Source organism: Octopus bimaculoides, chromosome 12, assembly GCF_001194135.2.
Source record: "Octopus bimaculoides isolate UCB-OBI-ISO-001 chromosome 12, ASM119413v2, whole genome shotgun sequence".
In the NCBI taxonomy this organism is placed as follows: Eukaryota; Metazoa; Mollusca; class Cephalopoda; order Octopoda; family Octopodidae; genus Octopus; species Octopus bimaculoides.
Genome location: NC_068992.1, coordinates 9,816,647 through 9,840,218, shown reverse-complemented (window position 1 = coordinate 9,840,218; position 23,572 = coordinate 9,816,647). Strand labels below are relative to the sequence as shown.

The following is a 23,572-nucleotide window of genomic DNA, read 5'->3' as shown; positions in this document are numbered from 1 at the left end:
TTTAATACTTCTGAATTCTGGAAAACACAAAGAATTAAATCTTTAAGTGAAATAACCATTAAAAATAGAGCTTTTACAAATATGTAAAAATTTTTGTATACAAAACTGAGATCGGTTTCAGTAATTCCTCTTTATTTATTTATTTTTTTTTTATTTTGAAGATTTTTATAAACAACGAATTTGTGAATTCTGTCAGTGGCAAAACATTTCAAACTTTGAACCCAGCCAATGGAGATGTTATTTGTGAAGTTGCTGAAGGAGATAAGGTATGTTAGCATTGGCCGTTTTCTGAATTCTTCCACTCTGAGAATTTTTCTCTGTAGCTAATCTTTTTCCTGTGTCCCTCTGTATATCTTTTTCTTTTTTTCATCTTCTCCCTCTTTCTTTCTCTTCTCCCTCTTGCACTCTGCTCTAAATAAAAACCATGTAACTGAAGGTATATACATACAACCTGTGTCTACCATCTCTTTTAAGCTGTCTCTTATAAAATTGATTTATTTTAAAATCTGATTTTTTATTTGCATTCATTTGTATCACTTAACCCCCTTTTGCTACCATATTTCTGTCGAGATGCTTTGTATCTTTCAATTGTTTTAAATATAACAAAGAATTTAGTAAAATAACTTTGTTAGAAACATAAATTATGACCAAGGTTTGGTGGAAGATTAAATTCAGAACTTTTGAAACCCAGATATATGTACTATAAGAGCAAGAGGCAATTTCAGCTGGGTTGATATTGAAAGGGTTAACCTGCCCGAGATGCTTTCCATTCATGGAGTAAATGCCACATTATACATGTGTGTGTGTGTGTATGTGCATATTCTCTCTATTACTGTCTATTTGTTTTCCCATTGAGTTTTCTTTGCAACTGTCTCTCTGTGGGCCCTATATTTCTTTTTCTCTTTAAATGAACACACACGCTCACACACACACAGAGTTTGATGAACATAAGCTGCAGTTTGTCCTTTGTTCTCTGTTTCATTCTGATGGTAATTTGCATCCTCTGCATATGGCCTTCCAAATGGCCAACAGCTCAAAAATGAACTTAAGCCAGAGCATGCAGTCTTAAAAATAAAAATCATGTAATTGAAGGTGTGTGTACCCTCTTTCAAGCAGTCTTTTGAAACCCCCAACTCGCCATATGCATCTAACTGTACATGCAGGAAATGTGTGCGCGTGTCTTGCTTTCAATTTCTATGTTGTAGAACATAGTATAAAATTGTATAAATTGAATGTATCAGTGTGTCTGCTGCCTTCTATCTAACAGTTGTGTCAACTTGACATTTTTATCAACCAAAACTTGTAGGGTATCAGGACACGAGATAAAATAAAATGTAACGGAAGTAGAATAACTACAATAACACCAAGGTTGATTAATACTTTGAAGATCGTTTGCAGTTATCTGGGCAAAGATAACCATCAGCTGTCTGGATAGTTATCAGGATATTTCACTCGGTTGTCTGGGACCATAAGCCAAGGGTCACTTGAATTTGGCTATGAAATGATTAAGATTTAAGAATAACTATGAAAGTGCAAAGTTACCAACCTTGTTCTGGGATTGGATATCATTATCATTGTTAACATCTACTTTCCATGCACAAATGTCAGATTTTGTTGAAATGTGGATAGTGTAGATGACATTTGACCAAGGTACCGTACAGTGAGATTGAACCTAAAATCACTTGATTGGAAATCGGACTTCTTGACCATACAGCCAAGGCTGTTGTACAAAATAAAAATAAAAAAAAGCTAAATCTTCCTAGATCACCATTGTTAATTGTAAGGTAGTTTATAGTTTGTTGTGTTATTCATGTTTTTCAGGCAGATATTGACAGGGCAGTGGCTGCTGCCAAAGATGCTTTCAGACTGGGGTCACCATGGAGAAGAATGGATGCCTCAGACCGTGGCAATTTAATGTACAAACTGGCAGATTTAATTGAAAGAGACAAGAATTACATTGCAGTAAGTAAAATTATTAGCATTTTTCTGATGATAGATCACACTTAATATTGTCTCTGCTAAACTGTACCATAATATTTAGTTTCTGTTCTCAGAGGTTCTCCATTCAATTCTTGTTGAGATACATTTTATCTTTTCTTTCTTGTTTTTGTTTAGTTCCAAGTAGACTCATGGGTGAACAGAGATATTATTAAAGGCATCATCATCATTGGTTAACGTCCGTTTTCCATGCTGGCATGGGTTGGACAGTTTGACTGAGGTCTGGAGAGCCAGTGGCTGCACCAGGCTCCAATTTGGTCTGGCAGAGTTTCTACAGCTGAATGGGGAATGTTGGCCTAGCTGCCTTGCCACTGGGTTCGCATCGTTTAAAAGCTTCAACAATGCATGGAAGTACCTTGTGGTCATTGGTGTATAACATTTCATAGTCTAGTCAATGCAAAGATATATATATTTATGGCTTTAGTCATTACTGGGGCATCAGTTTGAGGAAAATAAGTTGCAGTGAAGAAGTGACCGATACTCGTGTGTTAGAAAGGTCTGGCTAGTCTTTACTTTATCAAAACTAGTTCTAAACTGACAATTGAAATTTGTAAAATGTAAATTCTTCTCAAGGTTGAATGAGCAGCTTAACCTAAAATGATGCTGTTTATCCATGCATAAGCAACTAAACCTCAAATGCAAATATGTCAAAAACATGTGCACTTGAATGAAAGGTGAAATCAGGTCAGCATTGGTTTCAGCTAAATATAATTTTGGAATGTTTTGTTATAAAAAAACCAGTGAACTGATATCAGCATAGAAAGGTCAAAACTTTTTGCTGCAAAGATAACTGTTTTTACTGTGTGGTTAAGATTTCTTTAAGGTTTTGAGTTCATTAAATTTGCTTGACTGAAACTGTGAAAGCCTATCAATTGGAGATGTATGCAGTTTCCTGATTAAATATCTATCTGGCCTTTTTCAGTGGAGTCAATGTTGACAGTTTTAGAGATCTGAGTGAAGCCCCCAAACACATGGTTTTGAGTTCAGTCCACTGTGTGGCACTTTTGACAAGTGTCATCTACTATAGCCCTGGGTCAACCAAAGCCTTGTGAGTGGATTTCATTGCTGGAAGTCTGTGTCTCTTTCTCCCTTTCTGAGTAGGGTAACCATGTCTCTTCTACAAGACATCTGTTTCTATCCCTCTGTTATACTGAAACTCTCAACTGGTGCAAAGCTACCCCCTCCTATACACTTCTTCCTCTCTGTTGGGAGGTCTTTGTTTTGCAAATTATCTGGCAACTTTGCTGGTACCATGTGAAAAGCATTCATTCTACTCTGTAAAGTGGTTGGGGTTAGGAAGGGCATGCAGCCATAGAAACCGTGCCAAAACAGATGGTAGAGCTTGGTGTTGTCTTCTGGTTGACCATCTCCTATGAAACCATTCAGCCTATGCCAGCATTTGGAAATGCTTCAATCAATGATGACGATTTGTATTTTCTTGTCATTGTGTGATAGTTGTAAATGAGTGTCACAGTCAAATATTTTTAATCTTAAAAAAAAAAGCTGTCCTGCCATGGAGCAATATTATCTTGCTTAGAAATAAAGATTGGTGATTAAAAGAGTGCCTGGCCATAGCAAATCTGCGTCAATAAACTCCATCCAACCCATAGAAATGTGGGCATTAAAATCATACACACACACATATACACACACACACACACACACACACATATATACACACACACACACACACACATATATACATATATATATATATATATATATATATATATATATATATATATATATATATATATATGACGGGCTTCTTTCAGTTTCTGTCTACCAAATCCACTCACAAGGCTTTGGTCGGCCTGAGGCTATAGTAGAAGACACTTGCCCAAGGTGCCACGCAGTGGGACTGAACCCAGAACCATGTGGTTTGTAAGCAAGCTACTTACCACATAGCCACTCCTGGTACAAAAATATTGTCAATTGACACCATCTGGTTGTTCTTTTTGCTTTTAGGTTTTAGAAAGGTTTGAATATATTTTTCATTTTGTATAGAATTTCTTTAATTAAATCTCCATATTTTGTATAGAATTTGTATTTTTCTTTTTCAAGTCTTTAGAAACTCTTGACAATGGTAAAACCTACACCCAGTCTTTCCTTGTCGATGTTGCTGCTGTCATTAATACTTACAGGTAAGAATTTCTGAATTTTCTTTCTAAAATACCATTTTTTGAAGCCTGTTTTCTTGTTCCGGTCATCAGACTTTGGCCTTGCTGGAGCACAGCCTTCAAAGGTTTAGTCAAACAAACTGACCCTAGTACTTTCTTTTTACTAAGTCTTGTACTTTTGACCTCTTTTTGCTGAATTTCTGCATTTCAGAAATAAACAAACCAACGTCGGTTGTGAAATGGTGGGGAACAAACACAGTCACACACATTTTGATATTTATTTACAGCAGGCTTCTTTCAGTTTTCATCTATGAAGTCCATTCAGAAGGCTTTGGTTGGCCCAGCTAAAGTGGAGCACTTACCCAATCATGTGGTTTCAGGTTCAGTCCCACTGGGTGGCACACCTGAGCAAATGTCTCCTCGTAGAGCTTTCGGCCGACCAATGCTTTACGAGTGAAATTAGTAGGTGGAAACTCAAAGCCTGCTGTGTATAAGTGTGTGTTATATACCCACACATGTGCTTGTCTCCCTTCCATTGCTTGATAGCAAGTGTTAGTTTGTTTACATCCCTGTGACTTAAGTTTGGCAAAGGGGACCAGTAGAATTGGCATTGATTTGACTAAACCCTTCAGAGCATTGCCCCAGCATCACCCCTGTTTTAGAATAGGCACACTTGTTCTCCCTATTTGTCAAAAGAAAAATGGAAAAAGGATAAAAAAAGAAAACAATTTAATGTCCATTTTTCCATGCTTGCCTGAACTGGACAGAATTAGTTGAACCAGATTTTCTCTGGTTGGATGCACTTTCTGTCACCAACCCTCACCTGTTTTATATCTTGTGTGAGGTGGGGTTGTCTTTGGAAAGTATTTGGTAAGAGTTGTGTTTGTGTGTTCTTGGATACACATTACCATATGGTTTTTACCAATGAATTAAGGGAATTAAACCTAAGAGAAATAGATGCAAGCATAGCTCAATGGTAAGAAGTTTGGTTTGCTTCCCAATCACATGGTCCTGGGTTCAGTCTCACTGTGCGACACTTTAAGCAAGTGTCTTGTGAGTGGATTTGATAGACGAAAATTGAAAGGAACCTGATGTGTTTGTTTGTATTTGTGTCTTTGAGTTTGTCCCTCACTACTGCTTAACAATTGGTATTGGTTTATTTACATCCCTGTGAGTTAGCAGTTTGGCAAAAAGAAACCAGTAGAATGAGTACCAGTAAGTACTGTGGCCAATTTGTTCAAGAAAACCTGTCAGACTGAAACAAATGAAAGATAAAATATTGCTTATGTTTGAATAATTATTCAAGTTGATTCAGTTACTAATTGAATTATTTTATATCTTCAGATATTACGCTGGCTGGGCTGACAAAAACCATGGGAAAACTATTCCTATCCGTAAGTAGCTCATCTAATATTACTATAAAACAATTTTCCTGTATCCCTTAAACACTTTCCGGCCTTCTAAAATGGAGAGGGCTTCTTTTAGAATAAGAATTTCAAGATAAGAAGAATGATGAAGTAATGACGAAACTGTTAGCACTGACCTATTTACTAATAGGATCAAAACATGCCTGGAATTATCACTGCTGTCTGCTAAAGATTGCACAATCTTTTGTCCTCACTCACTTATCTATTATCTAAGGAGGTCTAGTAAGACTGAAATGTCTTGAGTTGTCACCCCTGCCTGCTTAATTGGATTACTAATTACTATACACTTTTGCAACTTCACCTCAAATATGTCTGCTAAAGATCAGACTGTCCTTCAGCTCTCTATATTTCACCTCTCAATTCATTTCAAACGTGTCCCTGAATACACAGCCACTTACATGCTAATTTGATGAGCAGCTAGTTCAATTGATGAAACAACTGCTCACTCATTGTTGAAATCAATGGAAAAAATACATTCACAGTTTCTTTTATTTTGTTTCCTCTTTGGTTTTATTTCCAACACCATCAGCCCTGTTTGTTATACAACATCAATTCTCATAATTCAGTTTAAATTAATGGAAAATGAAATATGTTAACGAATACTTAAAATACAAAGATCTTTCTAAAAAAAATAAAAAAGCAAGCAAACAAAAATTTATGACTAAAAGTATTTTCTTGGATTGGAAATGGAGGACTCTACTTGAATGACACTTGCTTACAACTGTCCTATGGCATCACCGAAAGGCAATAGCAATATATGCACCAAGCATGTACGCATGCTCGCTCACTTGCTCTGATATGTCAAGACAAGGGTAAACACATGCACACACACACACACACACACACATTCAAATACAATGGGCTTTACCAAATCCACTCACAAGAGAGGGGTTGGCCTGGGTCTACAGTGAAAGACACTTTCTCAAGGTACCTCACAGTAAAACTGAACCCAAGACCACATGTTTGAGAAGCAAGCTTCTTAAGAACATGCCATTTAAAAAAAATCTTGTTTCTTTATTTTGTCAGGTGGAAACCACTTCACCTACACAAGACATGAACCTGTTGGAGTCTGTGGACAAATTATTCCTGTAAGCTAATTTCTAAGATGTTTGGTGTATATGGGTGTGTGTTGTTATTTCTGCCTTTGTTTTAATTCATTTTGGAAATAATTAATTTTGTAACATAACTTTGTCATTATTAAGCTGGAATTTGGATCATGAATTAACATGAAATTTTGATGGAAAGTTTTAACTTAGATCACTCTCTTTCTTTTCCAATTGGAGTATCCATGTATCTACTCTACAGCAAGACACCTATTTCTGTCTCTTTAATCTTTCAACTGGCACAAAGCAACCCCACCCTTCAATACTACTCCTCCATTTCCCAGTTGAGGGGTTTTTGTCTTGCAAGGTATGTGGTAATCCTGTCAGTGCTGGTGCAAGGTAAAAAGCATCCAGTACATTCTGTAAAGTGGTTGGTGATGGGAAGAGCATCCAGCTGCAGGTACCATACCAAATCGGACAATAGAAGCTAGTGTGGTTCCTGGCCTTGCCACCTCTGGTCAAACTGTTCTACCTGTGCCAGCTTGGGAAATGGACATTAAATGATACTGACTGGAAGTTTGTATGAAAGAACTAGGGATAGTCTCAGACGAGTTGGTATCAAAAGGGTGAAGTGTTTAGGGCCTCCGTGGGTTTTAATCCAGCCCTGGCTGTATGGTGATCTCACTAATGCTGGTACCATGAATGAAAGCATCCAGTTCATTCTGTAAAGTGGTTGGTGTTAAGAAGGGCATCCAACAATACAACCCATGCTAAAGTTGACCATGGAGCACAAATGCAGTCCTTGAATCTGTTGAATTTTTGTCTAACTGACCAACCGATGTCAGCACAGAACATGGATATTAAATGACAATGAGGGTTATATTTTGTGAACACTGACTTGTTGGAAATCTTTTAGACCAGTCGCTCTGTTAATCATTCATTTATCATATTCACTCGATGATCTAGTGTCTACAAAGTTAAGATATAAAATAAGGAAGGATTATTATTACTTGAGTGGTGAATTCCTTTGTGGTACTTCTTGTAGCTCTTTATTTTCTGAGTTCAAACCTAACCTATTTTATCTTTTCATCTCTGCTGGGGGTCAATAAAATAAAGTGCCAGTCAAATACTAGGGTCACTGTAATTGGCAGGCTCTTGACCCCCCCCCCCCAAATTGCTGACCTTCTGCTTAAATTAGAAATGGATATTATTGATGTTAGTATTATACTACTGCTATGTAACAGTAAGATCTTTAAGAAACTAACCCCTTTTGAATCCCTTGTAGAACCAGTTCAATGATTCCACCTGGTAATTGGAATTCCCAGATGAGAATTCCTAGATTTGCTTTCTTAAAGACTTTCCTGCATTTGTTAAAAGTAAAACAATGGTTGATGCCATTATTGAAATTCGTCTTACATTTCAGTGGAACTTCCCTTTGCTGATGCAAGCATGGAAGCTTGGACCTGCCCTGGCTCTAGGAAACACAGTTGTGATGAAAACAGCTGAACAGACACCCCTCAGTGCTCTTTATATTGCACAACTTGCTGTAGAGGTAAGGCATTGTATTTTTCACACTTCTATTAAAAAAGAAATAACCTTCTTTATTGATTTGAAAATACCAACTGGTATAGTTAGTTCGGTTTAAATTTGATTTTCAGATTAAAAAAAATTTTATTAGGATTTTCCCCTAAAATGAATTTGTAAGATATCTTAGCATGTTTTCTGGCATACAAGTCATTGTGGTATATAATGTAAGCCTGTTAGTGTAAACATCCATGCATTATCACTATCCTTCCAAATCCTGCTACACTTCACATTAAATGTTTAATCCTCCAAAGTTGCCTTGTATGACTTTTTTTTTTTTTTTTTTTTTTTTGTACTGTAAATTCAATTTGTTTGCTGGAAAATATAGTACAGATTTTTTTTTTTTGTTTTAGGCTGGTTATCCTCCTGGCGTTCTGAATATTGTCCCTGGCTATGGGCCAACAGCTGGAGCTGCTCTTGCTAAACACATGGATGTTGATAAAATTGCCTTTACTGGTTCTACTGAAGTAGGTCATCATATTTTGGAGATTTTTTTCTTATTTTTGTAAATTTGGTTATTTTGCAGGTACTTTACATCATAAGAATTTTACAAACTTTCAAGAGAGCATGATGTAAAAATGATCTCTGTTGAGCCATCTCCCTGATTTAAGGATAAGTTCCCTGTTTCTTGGTACCAGTTTCACAGCCATGAGCTTTTTCCTTCTTTGAATTAATGGTTAAAAAAGATGCTAATTTTTGGTTCATGGCTAATCTACAACAAAGGCCTTTACCAGACATGCTAATCTCATCATCTTGTGATGTAAAAGCAATTTTTTAAAGAGATTTCTTTGTTCAACTGTTTTAATTTTTAATTTTTGGTTTTCAGATTGGGAAAATTGTTTCGGTCATGGCCACAGAGAGTAATTTAAAGAGAGTAACTTTGGAACTTGGTGGTAAAAGTCCAAATATAGTATTTGCTGATGCCAATAGTAAGCAATGCATTTCTTTTATAAAATTGTTTAAAACTGTTTGAACTGTGTTTAAAATCCATTTTTCATCTCTGGATTTGTTTTAAAATCCTACACCGCTTGTTATCAGGAAAGTGATGGCTGAAACTACAAAAGAAGTTTAAAAATCTTCATTTTGCTCAAACTCTTGAGTATTAATAGATCTAAGCTAGTGGTTCCCAGTGTTTTCTCAGTGGTTCCCAACCCTTTTATTTAAATGAGTTTTCCCCACGGACCCCTTTTAATACGCTTATCCTTATATATATATATATATATATATACACACACACATATATATGAAATTTTGAATTTTGTTCACGGACCCCTCCCCCCCCCTCCCAGTACTGCCTTTACAGACCCCAGGTTGGAAACCACTGATCTAAGCCTTAAATAGTAATACCCTGAATGCATGCCTGCATGGGTGTGTGGTAAGAAGTTTCTGGGTTCAGTCCCACTACATGACACCTTGAATAAGCATGTTCTATTATAACCGCAGGCTGACCAAAGCCTTGTCAGTGGATTTTGGAGATGGGGAACTAAAACAAAAAAAACGTGTCGTATATAGATAATGTGTGCGTATGTGTGTTACTGTCTCTTTGTCTTGATATCACTTGATAGTCGTAAACGAGTGTCACCACCATGCATGCAGTATCCTTTGTTTTAAATCTTCTATGGAAACATTTTCTGGTTGTTGAGAAATATTACTTTACTTGGAAGTGTGAGGGTTAGTGACAGGAAGGGCATCAGGCTGTAGAAAATCCTGTCCACCCCATGCAAGCATGGAAAATGGTATGTTAAAAGCATAATGAGGACCATCTTTGTGTAACTGAGGAGTTTGTGAAACAATTATTCAGTTTACTAATCTCAATGATTCCAATGTGAAAGTTTCATCTTTTATTATCCTCCCTGTGCAGGTTAAATATGCTAACAGATGGTTAACCTTTTAGAAAAGCTAATGAGTTTGCCTTCATAGATACTTGTTATTTAGCCCTAGGTCAACCACTACTGAGCAGGCAACCTATAATCCAAAGCATTATAATCATAGCCATTTTATCTTTTAGGGCTCTGTAGGACTTCATTAGTTAATGTTTCCTATTCTTGTAGAAATCATTAGGGTGTGATTTGAGAATAATTTAGCTACTATTTATAGCATGTCAAACCACTACAGAGGGGTTCTCTTGGTTCTCTGCATGGTGGCTGTAGTCATTTAGCCTTAGTTGAACTCTAAATAAGCATATCCTCAACCAAAGGCATTCCAGATATGCCCATTCTATTTATACTTTATTCACTGTGTCTAGGACTATGTTTACATATATGTCCTCTCTTTTTAAGATGGTTATTATATGATTAACAGAGGGAGATTTTGTTGTTTCCTGCAGGTCAAGCAGCCTTTGTAGAAATCTCCATTGTTTCACTTATCAATGGCTGTAGTCCACTACCTTAGCCATACAGTTGTTGTGCACCTTTTGACCACACCCATTTATTTAGTTGATGTTTCATGTTTTTATCACATGACCATTCTCTGATTGAATTTCTCATGCCATTTTCAGTGGACCTTGCTGTCGAGACTTGCCATCTTGGTCTGTTCTTCAACCAAGGTCAGTGTTGCTGTGCCGGTTCCAGAATATTTGTGGAGGAAAAGATCTACGATGAATTTGTTGCACGCAGTGTTGAGCAAGCAAAACGGAAAATAGTCGGAGATCCTTTCGATCCTTCTTCTGATCAAGGTCCACAGGTGAGTGCTTCTAGTATCTTGTTTATCTTACCCTTTTAGCATTCAGATTACTCTGTCAAATGTTATGCTTGTTTATTCACATTGTTTTGAATTATGTATTATCTCATAGCTTCAAAATTTTGATGATGTCATTGTTTATTTTTAGAATTGCATTATAGGGTAGGTGTGAAAGGCCAGTTTGAGCATAAAACAGAATACTTGGACCAGATGTGGCCAGTTTAAATGTTAAAGGGCTAAGATGTTCTAATAGCCCTTTCTCTGTATCTCTGTCCAGGCCCAGGCTTGGGTAAAATGATTCCCTCTGTTTATGTTCTGTAACTTAACAGTTCAACAATTAGTGATCAATATATGTACCAAACTTTAAAATGAGCTTGAAGATGTCATTTATCGATAGGACTGCTTAATATTGTCTAAAACAAAATGAGCTCTACAATAGACAAATTATTAATAGCATAATAAGAGTCCATTTTTTCAGCTGAAGACAATGAACTGTACCTGATGGTTGTAGTGAGTTCAGAAATTCGATGGGGTAGTTAACATTATCCTGATCATCAACTACCCTGTCAATTGAGTCATAAGTGAATATTTCTCCTGGAAGTTTATTCAATAGGATATTATTAATGTTATGTACAGCAACATTTTTTGGAGCCAGAATAGCTCGCTCACAGATTAAATCTGTATTATTGTAATTATGAAGAAGATTAGGAAATATTTCAGCCACCAAATCATTGACAGAATCACTTGAATTAAATATTGGATTGAGTGTAAGAAACTTTTCCTTCACAAAGTTTCTGAAGCTGCTCTGCAAATATTTCAGCTGATTGATCTATTGAAAGCCTCACTCTCGTATTTGTTGAAATTTGAAGTGTTTCCACATAATGCCATAATACAGAAGACTTTATTGAAGCACGATTAGTGTTGCCTCCTTTGAACCATTTAGTTTCATTTTATGGGACAAACAGAAAAGCAGACAAAATCTCTCTTATATATTATGAAATTTTGAATTAGTTCACGGATCCCCAGTACTACCTTTTGTGGACCCGAAACTGGGAACCACTGGGATAGAACATGCTTTTTTTGCTTGTGATTGTTGAGGTTGTCAAAGTAAATTATAATAATAATAATAATAAAAAATATTGGTGTTGATTATTCAATTGGTCATTTAGACATATTCTTATAAAAAAAAATGTGGATTATTTAGTGCATTGAACTGGTTTCTAGTATTGTATATAGACATGTTAAAGTTAATGGTTTTTTTCTATAACCGAATGATATGGGTTTGATTTTGAGTATTTAAATAGACAAACAGATAGATATGTGTACGTGTGTGTTATAATTTTCTGTTGGTTTTTTGACTTTAGCCTATTAGTTCCATATCATATTAACACCTTTTTAACAGGTTGACCAGGAACAACTGACAAAGATCCTTTCACTGATTGAAAGTGGTAAAGAAGAAGGAGCAAAACTCTGTACCGGTGGCGCCAGACATGGTGATAAAGGGTATTTCTTGGAGCCAACTGTATTTGCTGATGTACAAGATAACATGAGGATTGCCCAAGAGGAAGTAAGCTTTTGGAAACTCACTATTTATTAATTGATTGAGTGTAACTGTTAGACAATTGCTCTTAATTGCTGCTGTGGTTATTTTCCTTCAACCTCTTCCTCCAAATTAGTCAAATTAATACTCTTACTCGGAAAAGAATCTAAATATGATCATGAGGATGTAATTTGCCGATTAGGATAAAATGATTATTACAATCTCTCATTTCACTTAATCTAATACTTCATGTCTGTGTTATGAAATCGTGTATTTTTGTTGGTTTAAAAAAAATTTTTTTTTTACCTTTTTTGCAAGACATAAAATAGTAACTAACCATTGACAAACTTAAATATATCTTCATCAAGTCTTGGAATAAAACTTTCTTAATGAATTTTTATTTGGTAATTAGCCTGAGAATTGATCTTGTTACCATATTTCTTTTCTCAGATCTTTGGTCCAGTAATGCAGATAATGAAATTCCGTGATATGAACGAGTTAATTGAGAGGGCTCACAACACCATATATGGTTTGGCTGCTGCTGTTATGACAACAGATCTTGACAAAGCTCTTCACATATCAAACTCAATCAGAGCAGGAACTGTTTGGTAATTTAATGAATTTATTTTAATGATCCCAGTTGAACCATTTGATAAACAAACTTGTTTTTTGTTGAACTTAGAACCCAACACATTATTTTTATCTCCTTGGCATCCATGCACCATTTATTCAGGTAGAATTTCTGTGCTTGGATACAACCAGTTTAAATACTAAAGGGTTAAAGATGGTGTATTTCAGAACAATGCACTTTGATTGAATAAAAGATTGGTTTGAAATGCTGAATGTGATAGGCACCAGAGGGTACAATGGCTAAACTCAACCAAGATGATGATTCCTGTTGAAATATACTGATGTTTAATAATGGAGATGATATTTAGGAAGTTTTCTTTGTGTTGGAGGATCTCTTTATGTTTATTCTGTCATTTTTAGGGTCAACTGCTTTGATGTTTTGGATACTGCTGCACCTTTTGGTGGTTACAAGATGTCAGGAAATGGACGAGAACTTGGAGAATATGGACTTGAAAATTACACTGAAGTGAAAACTGTGAGTACACATCGATGTATTATTTCAGTACAAATGTTATTAGAGTGAGGAGACATTGTTAAATTTTCAGCAAGAGCGTATATGTCTGTCCGTGTGTCTGCACAAATCTGCAAACACATTGAAGCAATTATGACTGGATCTGGTTTACATTGGTCTGTATTTGTATGACTGAAATTGTAGTCCTCATTTTTGTTTTAATATCCTCTTTTCCATGCTTGCATGGGTTGGGTCAGATTTGAGGTAGATTTTTGTTATCGAATGCTCTTCCTGTCACAAAGCCTCACCTGTTTCCACATAAAGTAATATTTCCCCCTGATCAGATGTGTCTTGGCAGACTGGAAATGGACACCGCTTGCATTGAAAGTCACACTCACTTCAACACATTGTCAAGGCAAGGAGACAGTAACGCATACACACACACACACACACACACACACACACACACACACAGCTTTTGTCTACCAGATTCATAAAGCTTTGGTCAACACAGGGTTATAAGACACCCAGATGCCACATAGTGGGAGTGAACCTGAAATGATATATGGTAGGGAAGCAAACTTCTGAATCACTCAATCATGCATGCACCTTTATATATATATATATATATATTTATATCACACACACACACACACACACACACACACACATTATTGAAACTTGGGAGGGGTATTATGCTGGTAATAATGAACACACACACTTGTTCGGTCTTGTATTGTTAGTTAATAGGTTAGTTACTCCACTAACAAATTTATCGATCAACTGGAGTCTGGTTCCAACATGCCAGCCCAGTCAAACTGTCCAACCCATATCAGCATGGAGACAGCGAATGTTAAATGATGATGATATATATTAATATAGTTTTTGAAGTGTAAAGGTGATTTAAAAAATTATTTTTAAAATGTTATCAGATCTTTTATGAAAATGTTACTGACCTTTCTTGAAGTTTTTTTTTTTCTAGTGTGTGTGTATGTATGTGTGTATATATATATATATATATATATGAAATGAAAAGAAAATAACTCAGATTTGTTTTGTCACAAACATTGTAGAATACATATAAAATTTCAAGAAACCTGTTCTATTTTTGAAATTCTTGTTTTTCAGGTTACCATTAAAGTGCCTCAGAAGAATTCTTAAGTTGAAGTTTTGCAGACTCAAAAATACAAGCAACTTCTACGAATTTATAAATTCTCTCTCTTTCTCTCTCTCTCTCACACATATATAAAGTATGTGTGTCTGTATGCACGTTTAAAAATGCATTAAAAACCTTTTCAAAAGGAACAAATTTTAGTAGGAATACTTGCGCACAGATATAATGAACTGAAGAATGGGTGTTTAATGTGTATTGATAGTGTGTGGAATATTCAATTGTCTGCAGAAGATAGATGAATATATATGGTCACACACATATATTTTTTTAATTATATTTTCTCCTTAAGAAATCCTACAGGATATCTCTGTAGAATAATCATTTATTACAAGAAATAAAGAGCTTATACTTTTTATCTTGTGTGTTCTGGTATCATTTTCATATTTATCACCAAACAACAAAAGGATGGAAGAAGTCAGTGTGTCACACTGTGTCTAGTAGTGAAATGTTAACAATGAAATGAAAGTATTTAAAGAACAATTAGATACTGTATTTACTTGTGTACATAAGTTGCACTATTTTCTATTTGATTTTTATCTGAAAAAAACTGGACTGCATGTTGTACATTGGGGCAACGCTTAAACTATGAAAGGAAAAAAAATTTGTACCAAGATTTAGTACTAAATTAGGAGTGTAACTTATACATGGAGCAATGCTTAAACTATGAATCACAATCAGAACTTAGTATTAAACATTTTCCTTCATTGCTAACATTTCACTACTAGACACTGTGTGACACACTAACTTCTTCCAGTTACATATGGATTAGTAAAATTGAAGATTCATTGATTTTTCTCAATATAGATGCTCTCAACAGTTTACATGTAAATTTGTATCAGGTTCTGAAGCATTTTTCCAGCCCTACTTTCAATGAAAAAACATTTTAATTAACTTCAACCAATTAGCAGTATGTATTAAAAAGCATAGGAAGAGGCTGCAGTCTCCCTCAAAGTTTAATTGCCACCTGATGTAGGCACGAAAGGTGCCAAATTTCTTCCGAGCTCTCATACCTGTTTTTTTACAATGGGGTAGTGGTGTACCAGGGCTGGATGCAGGGCCAATAGCCCCCCCACTACTATTTTGCTAATTCAAAACAAAGAGGGCACTATTAAGTCTAAGGGCTCCTCTGAGATGGAGGTCTCCACCAACCACATATTAGCCTCTCCCTCATTTACATATTGATCCCTACATCGATCTGGGTTTAGGGATGACAAAAGTGTGCTTTGATCCAAAGTGATGAGAATCCTTGTTATGGCACTATGAGTATTTGCAGCTAAATGAGTCAAACCGCAGTTCTAACCAAACTATCAGATCATGTCTTCAACTGTCGCCATCCAGTTGTATCTTGCTGTGATCTGTTGAATTACTTCTGTATGAGTAGAGACTCTGCTAGAATTTGATGAGAGAAGTGATGGTCTGTATTGGTAAATTTCATTAAAGAATTCTTTCTAACTTTGGCACAAGGCCACCAATTCTGAGAAGAGGGTAAACTGAATACAGTGACTGGTACTTATTTTATCAACCCATAAAAGGTAAAGCCATCCTTGGCAGAATTTGAGCCCAGAACATAATGAGCCAGAAAGATTCATTAAAGAATAAAGTATTACATATAGAGAGGTAAGTAAAATGTTCATAGTGAGGATGTTATAACAAATTCCAGGACTTGTAATGTTGAGCCCAATTCACACTATGGGTTGTGGTTGCTGTGATGCAGTCACAAGTGACCTTCAGCCTGTTGGACTTTCTGAATGGCATCTCTAATGAAAAACTACCTTCAATTTTATTCATAGTAGTGTGGCCCACTTGACAATAGGTTATGTCTCATCCAGTCCACTTTTCAAAAAAAAAAAAAGGTTACCTAGCCATGACTGACCAACTCTATAATCAAAGGTGTTCCATACAAGACATTGTTGTCCTTGATTTAGGGGTGATTTAGCTGCAATTTCTTGTAGGTTGAGCAATTACATAGTGGATCCTGCTTGAAAAGACACATTTAATGTGATTAAGGGGTGGCTAATCCCTAATCTCTTGATATTGCTGACCATACAAGCATAAGATAATCATTGATGTCACATTCACTTTACTCAGGAAGAACATTCAAGCTGTAAAGCATTAGGTGCGACAGTGTGGTAAGAAGTTTGCTTTCCAAGCACATGGTACCTTGGGCAAGTGTCTTCTATTGTAGCACTATGCCAATCAAAGCCTTGTGAGTGGATTTGGGAGGCAGAAACTAAAAGGTGGCGAGCTGGCAGAAACGTTAGCGTGCCTGATGAAATGCTTAGTGGTATTTCGTCTGCCGTTACGTTCTGAGTTCAAATTCCACCGAGGTCGACTTTGCCTTTCATCCTTTCGGGGTCGATAAATTAAGTACCAGTTACGCACTGGGGTCGATGTAATTGACTTAATCCGTTCGTCTGTTCTTGTTTGTTCCCTCTATGTTTAGCCCCCTGTGGGCAATAAAGAAACAAGAAACTAAAAGAACCCGATCGTATAGTGTGTGAGTGTGTGTTTGCATTTGTTCCCTACCACTGCTTGACAACTAGTATTGGTTTGTTTACATTCTTGTAATTTAATGGTTCAGTAAAAGAGACTGATTGAATGAGTATCACACATAAAAGTAACTAATTACTAGGGTCAATTTGTTCGACTGACCTTTCAAGGTGATGCTCCAGCTCAGCTTGACCACAGTCCAATGACTAAAACAAGTAAAAGATAAAAGATATGCGTGTGTGTGTTTGTATGTGTGCATGCGTTCGTGAGTGTAGTCTAGAAGGGATTGTTGTCAATGCCTTCACAGAGCCTCCAAGACACAATGTTTCTCTGGAGCAAAAGGCAACTCGACAACAGACGGAAAATGGACAATGGTAGAAAAGGGAACAAGAGAATTCCAGAGAATGGGACTTCTGAAAAAAGTCTGAATGTACTGGTTAATGAGGGGTTTAAGAAGTGACTGCGGTGGAGTGGAACAAAAAAGAGAGATGAATGGATATGTGACATGACACTACCCAAGTGAGCTCCCACCATCGACTTTGTTTCCTCATAACTTTCAGAAAATGAATATTTTTCAGATTGTGTAGATTACGACTATATCGGAATTTAAGAAAAAGGGGAGAGGCATATACATACATATACGCATCAAATATAGATTTACAAAATGAAACTTGAAATTTTGAAAAACGTATCTGATGGGTTTTTTTTCCACATTAAAATATGATATAATCGTAACCCATTCCACCAGAAAGGTATCTGCAGAAAATATCATTGAAAGATGTCCATTTTTATGAAAGTTATGAGGAAACAAAGTCAGTGTGGGGAATACTTGTGTAGATATGTCTTAGTGTAATATTGGTATTAATAATTAATAATAAAGAAACCGTTATTTCATGCTTTTATTCATTCAGTTAACTACATAAAGTAATTTCTTACATCGTTTTATTTTGTTGTTGGTTTTTCTTTTAAACGCATAGCTTCTGCTAGCAGTTCAACTCCCCCTAATTTCTTTACACACACACACATATATATATATTTTTTTAACTCTAAATATTCGACATGCTTACGGACATGCATAACAACGGTATTCCATATCACCCCAACAAACCGAACAATATCGCGACATACATTCCTTGTTGGTGCACTGTTCGCCAGCACCATTTTTCAATTTGTCAGCACATATTAAACAAACTGGTTTCATTCCAGGCAATCTTTTCAGACAGGAGCCTAATCGTGGAAAAGTACGAGTTAGTGCATTTAACAACCCGTGTTTTTCTGCAAGTCTTTTTTGTTTGGCTAAACTACGAACATATTCCTTCATATAATTGATGTAACCCCGCCGTTTTTTTAGTGTGCTATTATAGAGGTAAAGAATTCTGGATTTCTCTCGGCGACGAAAGAAAAAGGCAGCAATCAGACGGCGTAATCGTAGAGCAAATGACTCAGATAACATGAGAAACCAGACGGCAATATAAAAAGCCAGAGTTTGGTATATAATACGTTTATCAGTCTTGACTGGTTTAGGTAGACATAGGAAATTGGTGGTAATTTCGTCAATCGTGTGTTTTTGTGTGAAACTATTCAGCATTGTCCTTACTATGTCGCTCATAAAACCACTTCCGAGAATAGCAACTTCGATTTTCTGGAAACCCTTTTGGTGGTAATCAATTCGACTTTGGTTTTTGATGATATTAAGAACGGTATAAATGATCCAATCAAACATTACAATATTAAGAATCACCACATAACGAACAATCAACATCAAAGTACCGCTGATGATTTTCTTTCTTTCTCCTTTTAATATTCTGCAGCTTAAAGGAGTAACTAGAGTATTCTCTTCAAATTTCCGCAAAGGAAGCAATGTCATTTTACCAGCCAAGGCTCTACGTAAGTCGATTCTCCGGAAGTAAGCAGTTATGTAGATATTATCGAAGTCTAAATCCACAAGATAGTTCTTTGTGTAGCTGTAGGAATGGACGAGTATAAGAAGAAAAGTGAATCCTAAAATATTCATCAACATATCTTGGAAGAAATTGATCCAAACTTGTCGTTTCTTGAAGGTGTGCATGATGCTTTTCTGGAGTTCTTTGAGTGTAGTTATGTTCACTCGTCTTTCCGGATCGATAACTTTGTATTGGAAATTCAATTGGTCGTTTGAACCAAAACTATCTAACATAGCTTTTTCCTGTACGTAGACTTCCCCAAACCCTGTTCCTAAGACAGGCATCGAATCGCAAGTGTGTCCAATAAGATTTGGAACAAGCTTAAATACATTGCAGACGAAATTGAAAGCGACGATTTGACAAACAATCGGGCCAATAACCTTAACTTTATCTATACATTTGTTATATATGTTGTCGATTGCTTGTTTGCAGTTACTGATGCCACTGTTGAAGATGCTTTGACAGCGATAATCACCCTTTTTGGCATAGCGCTTTTCGATCGTGTCCGCATCCGTGTCCTCTGTTTCTATTTTTCGTTTATTTTCTATCATATCAGCGCGGGGCTCATTTCGCTGGTTGTTATCGATAGCTTCAGTCTCTTCTTTCATAGATCTAACTTCAGCTTGGCCTTCTATTTCATCCTCTATTTTACTAAACGATTGTTTCATTTTGTTAGAAAGTTTTGTCAGCTTGCTATCTGATTTTTTGAGTTCAAAAAGAGCAGTCTCCAAAGGTTTTCGGCTGAACTCGAACCTTGAAACGGAATGGTTCCTTATCAGTTCCGATGCACATCTAAAAGACGAAACAACTATTTTACCGTTGAGCACAATACTATTGATTGGCCCCTGTACTAAATACATTACAGCGATTGTATGGATAAAAGAACGGCCTCCTCTTCCGAATAAATTGGGAACAACCAGCCACGCCATACATCGCACTTGTGCTGAAAATGCATAGCCAAAGGAATATAGTATGCAAAATATTGCTCCTAGGTATTGCTGGATCAATACAGGTAAACTTGATTGGCTAAGAATAACTACGTAAAATGCCAAACTGATAAAAAGTCCGATTGGAAATCCTACAATGGCTTTAAGCCATCGATATTCTGATGGATCTGATTTGAGAACTTTGATGATAGAATATTTCAGCTTTGTAACAGACTGCCCCATTACTTCAAGTTTTGAATATATTTTGTTTGAAATTTTCTCTCATCAGTTTCACCCTCTCTTTCTTTCCATCTGTCTGTCTCCCTCTATATTCATCCCTCTCAATCTTTTATCTCTTTCTTTCAAGCGTAGTAAAGTGATGGCGTTTGAAACGCTCATGTTCAAATAGACAAATTGTTTTGACATTCTTTTTTTTTTTACAATCATGAGCGAAAAAAGAACAAACAAAAAAAAAAGCAGAACAGAAAACCAAACATAAATTCAACACTAAGTGCATCAATCGATCACATACCATAAAGGTTACCGGAACTTATTGAAGCAAGCCAACACACTCACGGCATTACTACGGATGATGGTGATGCTAAGGCGTTGGAACAGTAAAGCACTCTAACGGGCATACCTGTGAGGGTTTAAACATTTGTTATAGAAACCCAAGGTAGGTACACAAGATGGCTTCTTCCGACTGTTTTCTTCAAACTACTTGAAGATTTTTCAATTCTCAATGGATTGTTTTCAAATTCCCAAGCTGATGTAGCTTTTGATACTGATGACGAATAAAGCATTTTTTGTTTCGAAAAATTATTAATAAACAAGATAGATGCATTTTACGTTGTATATCTTTAGCCAATGCAACGAGTCCTCTTAAGCGGAAGTCGACACAGTTGCCATAGCAACAAACAGACCACCGTTCAAAATTCAGACAATTAGGTTAATTTCATAAACGTTCCATTACATTGACAAGGGATCCGTGAAAGCAGAATAGATTTTTATTTTTAATCTTGCATGCATTAATATCAACTCTTCTTATTAATAACTGAAGTGTTTTATTCCAGGTAAATTGACATCCGACTGTTCAAAGCAGACTTCACGAGTAACTTCTCTTGAAATTGGACAAAATTTGGCATGATGGTGTTACGAAGTATTTGCAGAAAAAAAAAAAAACAGGTTTAGCCCGAAGGATATTCATGCTGACATGGTCGCTACATTAGGATATGTCGCTCCAGCTTTAATAGTGCCAAAGTGGACACCTGAATTCAGGTGGGGAAGCGAGTCTTGAAGAGAAGAGAACTAGATTATATTACTTCTTCAACTGACAAATACTACACTGATCCCAGCTCTAAGTCTTAATGAAACTTATTTGCCTTTTTCTTCCTCTGAATGAGAAAACAAAATAGATTTTGCATCCATTTGGCAAGGCTGTGTGGTAAGATCCTTGCTTAAAAACTGGAATATGATTTTGAGGTTCAGTTCCAGTTTGTGGCACCATAGCCCTGGGTCAACGAAGCCTTGTGAGAAAACTTGGTATACATGCATACATACATACATGTACCTGTGGGGGGGGGGTCTAGCTTGACCCGGCTTGAGATTTGAAACCAAATCCACTGGCTTGTTGCTTGTCAAAACGAGCCGGAAATCCTCCACACTAGATGATTGATGAGGAAACACTCCGTCCCCTAGGACCAGTACTGGTCAAAGAAAGGTCAGTTCTTTGTTTAAGGTTTGACCTACATTACTGACCATAGCCTATATAACAGAGAGAATTTTCTATCTCTTTCTCTTATGTATCAGCTATGACCAAAGAGCAACACCGGCTCTTTGGTGTCAGCCAGACCAAAGGAGCAACACTCGCTTTTGGATCAGCCTTAACCAAGAGCAGCACTTCCTTTCGCCCTTCGCTCGACATGCTAAGAGAGGCTTTCGACCGCAAGAAAGACGATACCGCCTTTATCCTTTCTAGTCAGCACCATGACTACCTTACCCTTTCCCTCTCTACTGACAGACAACCTTTTTCTACATATCAACTGCTATCTAGCGAGTCATCCTTGTCGTCACTAACACTTGAATTGCTACTGTCTCTGTAACAACCTGTCGAGTAAACGAATAAATATATGTAAATAACATTTCTTCCTTCTTGGTGTTAATTCTTCGATCTACACTGGTTACTCCGACGCGAGAACCTTGAAGAGTTACATCTGTACTCTACATTTAGTGGTGGGCTACATCGTATCGAATTGGTATGGCACACCACATCCAGCCCGCTACATACCTATGTGTGTGTTTTTTGTGTTTGTGCTTATCCTCACCATCACCACTTAGCAAGCGGTGTTAGTTTGTTTACATCCATGTAACTTAGCGATTTGCCCTATAAATAACAATTGTCTCAAGAAAGAACTTGTATACAAGGTCAAGGTCATGGACCCCAACGGAATACCAAAGATGTATATGGGAAAGACGAGAAACTCGTTCAAGGAAAGGTATATGCAACACCTAGCGTCATCAAGAGACACCCCCCCCCCAAAAAAAAAACAAACGTGTGACATCCCTAACAAATACGATACGGACATGGGAGAAGGTGGGATAAGTAACCCCCAGATAGTGGTAAATTATTGCTAAAGCCAAAAAAATACAGACAACAGGGCACCAAATGTGAAATCTGCATTACTGAAAAATTATATATTATTTAATCAACAAACAACCTCTTAAATATTAGGGATGAAAGCTTCTTTCCCTGCATACATAAGGAACATTTTGCTCTCAAACACTTTAAAGAAGATTCCTATAAACGAGGTAAACCCTACCAGGATAGCCCCTCCATATACGTGAACACACATAGCACACAAACTTCACACAGCACAGAAGTAATGTCACAAACTCCGCACAGAGAAGAAATGAGCTCCAACATAGAAGTACAAAACACCATGCCCAGAACAAGATCATACAAAGAATGCAAAAAGAATTTTTTAATTACCGAAAAGACAAATCCAAGGGAGACAAACACCAAAAATGCCTTCTAGAGTAGCGTCCCTTGAATTATTGTTTCACTTACGCAAATTTACAAGAAATTCTATGAATAAAATGAGATTGTTTTCCAAAATAGAGGTGAACACATTTCTCCATATGACTAGCTTGAAAAGCTGTTAAGATACTTACATATTTTCCCACTGTACTTAACATGAAACATGAAGCTGTAATTCACACGGTGTTGAACACTCATTCCAGCGGGCTACTTTTACGTATATATATATATATATATATATATATATATATATATTGTTGTACTTGGGGATGGTCATATTGCCAGTTTAGCCAATAAAAACACACGCACTGTATATTTGGTGTTAATTTTTTTTTTTCAGCTTTATATTACATTAATCTTAATCTTAATCTTATTTCGGCCAGAGTTCTTTCGTCACACTTCTGTGACCTCATCAGTGGTCCTTTGTTTCCTTCTTTCTTATGTGTGTCTCACCTTGCTAACTATCAGCCATTTTGTATTTTGTATTCCTATTGTATGTGTCTACGCATGCGTGTCCTTCAATGTGTCTG

At 36.5% G+C, this 23,572-nt stretch overlaps 2 protein-coding genes across 2 annotated transcripts in view; one reads left to right on the top strand and one right to left on the bottom strand.

Moving 5' to 3' along the window:
* LOC106876776 (aldehyde dehydrogenase, mitochondrial) overlaps window positions 1-15,001 on the top strand; it is an 18,728-nt gene extending 3,727 nt beyond the window's left edge. Inside the window, exons 2-14 of the mRNA XM_014925483.2 lie at window positions 162-266; window positions 1,822-1,962; window positions 4,063-4,142; window positions 5,463-5,512; window positions 6,572-6,633; window positions 8,012-8,140; window positions 8,526-8,639; window positions 8,999-9,101; window positions 10,670-10,854; window positions 12,254-12,418; window positions 12,842-12,999; window positions 13,382-13,496; window positions 14,601-15,001. Of these exons, the coding sequence (XP_014780969.1) occupies window positions 162-266; window positions 1,822-1,962; window positions 4,063-4,142; window positions 5,463-5,512; window positions 6,572-6,633; window positions 8,012-8,140; window positions 8,526-8,639; window positions 8,999-9,101; window positions 10,670-10,854; window positions 12,254-12,418; window positions 12,842-12,999; window positions 13,382-13,496; window positions 14,601-14,633 (1,440 nt within the window). The 3' untranslated portion in view covers window positions 14,634-15,001. The remainder of the gene's footprint in view (window positions 1-161; window positions 267-1,821; window positions 1,963-4,062; window positions 4,143-5,462; window positions 5,513-6,571; window positions 6,634-8,011; window positions 8,141-8,525; window positions 8,640-8,998; window positions 9,102-10,669; window positions 10,855-12,253; window positions 12,419-12,841; window positions 13,000-13,381; window positions 13,497-14,600) is intronic.
* Window positions 15,002-18,020: 3,019 nt separating this feature from the next.
* Window positions 18,021-20,916, bottom strand: LOC106876752 (E3 ubiquitin-protein ligase DCST1). The gene has a single exon (XM_014925439.2). It carries the CDS (start codon window positions 20,246-20,248, stop codon window positions 18,200-18,202), a length of 2,049 nt encoding a protein of 682 aa, XP_014780925.1. The 5' UTR covers window positions 20,249-20,916; the 3' UTR covers window positions 18,021-18,199.
* Between the last annotated feature and the right edge of the window lie 2,656 nt (window positions 20,917-23,572).